The sequence below is a fragment of the Phlebotomus papatasi genome, chromosome 3, assembly GCF_024763615.1.
Source record: "Phlebotomus papatasi isolate M1 chromosome 3, Ppap_2.1, whole genome shotgun sequence".
NCBI lineage: Eukaryota > Metazoa > Arthropoda > Insecta > Diptera > Psychodidae > Phlebotomus > Phlebotomus papatasi.
Genome location: NC_077224.1, coordinates 69,731,194 through 69,735,561, shown reverse-complemented (window position 1 = coordinate 69,735,561; position 4,368 = coordinate 69,731,194). Strand labels below are relative to the sequence as shown.

The 4,368-nt window shown below is 36.9% G+C and overlaps 1 protein-coding gene across 3 annotated transcripts; it reads left to right on the top strand.

Annotated features, from left to right (window-relative positions):
- The first annotated feature begins 226 nt into the window (after positions 1-226).
- Positions 227-1,754, top strand: LOC129808134 (zinc finger protein 117-like). Of its 3 annotated transcripts, none has more exons than XM_055857890.1 (2): positions 227-312; positions 368-1,754. In XM_055857890.1, the coding sequence occupies exon 2, from the start codon at positions 393-395 to the stop codon at positions 1,641-1,643; it is 1,251 nt and encodes a 416-aa protein (XP_055713865.1). In that variant the 5' UTR covers positions 227-312; positions 368-392; the 3' UTR covers positions 1,644-1,754. The 3 variants fall into 3 exon arrangements, with proteins under 3 accessions (XP_055713865.1, XP_055713863.1, XP_055713862.1); XM_055857888.1 differs by having other exon boundaries at positions 233-312; positions 387-1,754; XM_055857887.1 differs by having other exon boundaries at positions 233-312; positions 378-1,754.
- The last annotated feature ends 2,614 nt before the right edge of the window (positions 1,755-4,368 follow it).

Genomic DNA, 4,368 nt, shown 5'->3' with positions numbered 1-4,368 from the left:
ACTTTCTTTCGTCGTTTTGAAGAGAATAACTCTCAATTTCAAAGTTTTATTGCTTCACACTGCACACCTGTGCTGGTCAGAGCTAAGCACAAAATTATAAATTTTACTTATTTTTCTTGCTTGTAACGTGTTTCTGTCCGTTTATTAGAGCTTTTTCATTTGTTCTCCTGTGAATCGGGAAACTGGAAAGCGGCAGACTTTCCAGTAGTATTGCCAGATATGACATGAAATGTCAAACAAAAAAAAACAAAAAAGCTTTTGCTAGGTGTCTATTGTTTTGCTGCCTATTTTCCCACAAAATTCTCAAAATAGGTGGGTATTTGTAGTATTTTCTGTAGAGAATCCTAAATAATAATGTTCAATGAAGAATTTTAAAGTATTTTCAGTGCAGAATGGAAGATTGGACTGTGTGCCGATTATGTTTACAATCCAGCGAAGATCCGCTTAAATCCTTTCCGGACGAGATGTTTGAGTCAATACCCTTCTACAATATTTACTTTGAGATTGTTGGAATAACTCTGGGCGACTATGATGCATTTCCAAATAAGATCTGCCTTGTTTGCGAGGAAGAAATGATCCGAGCATACAAATTCCGTCAGAAGTGTCTGGAGACTGAGGAGAAGTTGCGGGATTTACCGGGAAAGAGGGATGAAAGGATTGAATTTGTTGCACCTGTGGATCAAGGCTCATCGTCGCAGGGAGAATTTAAAGGGCTGGATATTGCAGTGTATGAGAAATTTATGCAGGTGAAGAGAGAATTGGCTGGAAGTACGGAATTATCCAGTCCCCGGACAACTTCGAGTGTAAAGAAGGAGGGTTCAGCGGAGAAGATAAGATGCAAACACTGTCGAATAGTTTTTCCCGGACTTGAGCCATTTTATGAGCATAAATGCTATGATATTGCAAATGTAGAGGTACCTGTGGATGATCGCAAGGATCCAGAAAAAACACCTAAGCCTGAACCCCGTCGCATGTTCAAGTGCAACGAATGTGGTCAGACGTTCCAGATGCGTTCAAGTATCCTCAGTCACATTGAGAAGCACAATAAGTCCAAGAAATATGAATGTCAGTACTGCAAGAGGCGCTTCTACAAAGCCTCCATTCGCAAGGCTCACATCTACAGATTCCACTTGAAGCGCACGTTGGAGTTCAAGTGCCCACAGTGCCCCAATGAGTATAATAAGAACAGCGAACTGAAGCAGCACATCAAGGAAGTACACAAGGAAGAGATCACGTTTCAGTGTGATCGCTGCGGGAAGAATTTCAAGAGCTGTTCCATCCTCACCAGTCACATGAAGATCCACTCGGATAAGGTCACTTGTGCCCAATGTGGCAAGGAACTGAAGAATCTCCGTACTCTCGAACGTCACATGGAGATCCATTCGGGTCAGAAGAATTATATCTGCCCTGTGTGCTCGCGGAGTTTTACGTGCAACTTCTCGGTGAAAAATCATGTGAGGAAGATTCATCCGGATGATGTACATCTCCTGCCGCCAGATGGAACTGTCGTGAATAAGCGATATCTCGATCGGATGGCTGCCAGTCACAAGCGCAAAGAAGAGGATAAACCCGATGAAAGCCAACATCTTGATGGATGTTCAAGCGATGCCATTAATCCCATTAATCCTATCATTAACACTTAAGTTTAACAGGATTGATCCTAGAGGACAGAATGTCCCAAGAGCATAGACTTTACTTATTTACGATTTGTGTGGCAATTTTCAGTAATAAAATGATGGTATTTCTAGTAGAAATTTCAATTATCTCTCTTTAGGATTGAAAGATTTCGTGAAATTCACGTCCTCAAAGATAAAAAAGAACATTTTTAATATCAAAGGGAAAAAAGGGACAGATAATCCTAACCGGCTTATGTAGGTGAGATTCTTAACGTGAGCTAGCTCGGAGTGCATGCAAATTCGATTTAGAGCTGAAGTTGGGAGACGCCATTCAGTTATCATGAATCAAATTCCTGAAATTATACAAATTTTGTATTTAAACTAAAATATCAAAGATTTGGATGGAGTGACAGAAAAGTGATACAGTGCCCGCTTCGTTATCCGGATGATTGGGGGACAATATGACAGATGTCCGCTTCGTAATCCGGATGGATTTTTTGAATTCGTTCAACGTCTTGAAAATATAATGCAAGTTTTTTTTGTAGAATTAGAATAAAAGTGTTAAAGAAGATTAAAAACATAATTAGAGAATTTTATACTATTATACTTCATTTATTAAACAAAAATATCACAGGATATTCATTTGATTCATTTTCATTGCTGAACACACATGCATACATGACCTCAAAATTATTTGAAATGTAACCGTCGATAACTTGTCCGGATTACGCCGATCCGGATTAGAGAGCGGGCACTGTATATGGGTGAAATGTAGACCAGAATGTTCTCTATAATTTTGCTGTAGAACTTGATCTCATCGATTAATCAGAAGCCGAGATAATCGATGTTGTTTGTTTCTGAACTCGTTTTTTCGATCAGAGCGCTCCAAGTGTTCATTTGATGAACTTCAACTATATCAAAGAATTGTTGTATTTTGTGAGACTCCATTTAAAACCCTATTTTAAGTGTCTTGATCGAGTAGAAGCAGTCAAATTGGCATCTGAGTAGTTTCAAAGAGTTATTAATGGGAAAAATCAAGTTTTTTCACACTTAAACGACAAAATCGGGCAGATCGCATTATCTGATCGAAAAATGATGTATGGACGAAATGTAGACACGAATGTTTGCTACAATTATGTCGAAGTAATCATCAAAATCGGTTCAGCGACCGTCGATATAATTGAGGATATGTGATATTGAAATTGGTTTCTCGTCTGTGGCGCCCCTAGTGTTGGTCCCACGAAGTTCAAGTGTTCTAGAAAGTTGTAGAATTTGGTGAGTTCTTTCGTTTAAGCCCTCACTCATCAAAATCGGTCAAATAGAACCGGAGATATGATTTTTTGAATTTCGTGAACTTTGACCCCTCATATCTCCGGTTCTATTACAACCACAGCGCACTTACGTCCCATTTTGGAAACGCCCTAGACTGGACTACAACACTCTAAAATTTCATTAACTTGCACAAAGGAATTTTTGAGAAAAATGAGTTTGAATTTCGATGAATTTTGACGCTATCGCAGCGCCACCTGTGGTGACTTTTTGAACTTCCATCTGAAAATGCTCATTGAGAAGAAACCAAAAACCCAAAATTTAGCTCGATATGTTAATTAGAACCGGAGATAGAGGCCGGTCAATATTCGAACTTTGACCCCTTATAGCTCGGGTCAGGGGTTATGGATCGACTTAAGTATTTTTTTGTTTGATAGGTATAATCAAGGGCTACAACATACTCAAATTTCAGTCCGATGCATAAAGGAATTTTTGAGTTATTTAACTTAGAAAATTGAAAAATCTTCTTTTTAAAATTTTATGTTTGTACTAGTAATTGATAAATTTAACACGATAGTAGAATATTTTATTTAATTAACTCATAAATTCTACATCCTGTGGTCCAAAAAAAATCATATGTTTGGGCAAAAGTTGGAAATTAAGGAATAATTTTACAGAATATTTTTATTATTAGTATAAGTATCTTAATTGAAAATTACTATCCATGATAATATTGAGGTCCATTTATGATGTTAAGATAAGGAAATGGTGTCTTAAAGATTTCTTTTTCACTTTTTTGTTACAAGAGCTCCGGTAGATAATTGTTGAAAATTCTGATGCAATTAACGTTATTAATTAGAATTTATTTTAAACTTTATTGTATGAAGGAATAGATTGATAGTTGTTCTTTTCCTTATGAGATGACTATGGCTCTAAACTTCACAAAAAGGGTAATAAAACCAATTTTCCTCATTTTCCTCTTATTCTGAAAAATGGGCGCTAAATGGTTAGAGATATCTACTTGGAGTCTTTAGATGACCCCCTATTAAGTCAACCTAGGGATTATTATTATGACCCTCATTTCCTCCCTACCCTTCCTCTTCTCACCAAAATGGTTTTTGTGCGTATATGGGAAAACACGTCATACGGGATCATAGGGCTTAATCAAAAAATCTTAAGCAAGAGAACTTTCAATCGGTCAAGTCGCTTAAAAAGAAATATTTTCAAAAGCTATTATTTGTGTTAAATAAAACATCAAGCCTTGCATTAAGCATTGGGGATTTCAGTGGCGTAAGTTTGGTATTGGTACTTTTTTTATTTATTTACGCCATATCGAGCTTTATATCCAAAATATTTCAGAGAGATGCAGAGGAATAGAATAACTTAATTTCATAATATTTGTGTATTTTTGTCTCTCATATACAAAATTCAACGTTGAATTTCAATCGTTATTTTACGACCAAGTGGAGCTGAGTTTCTGTGA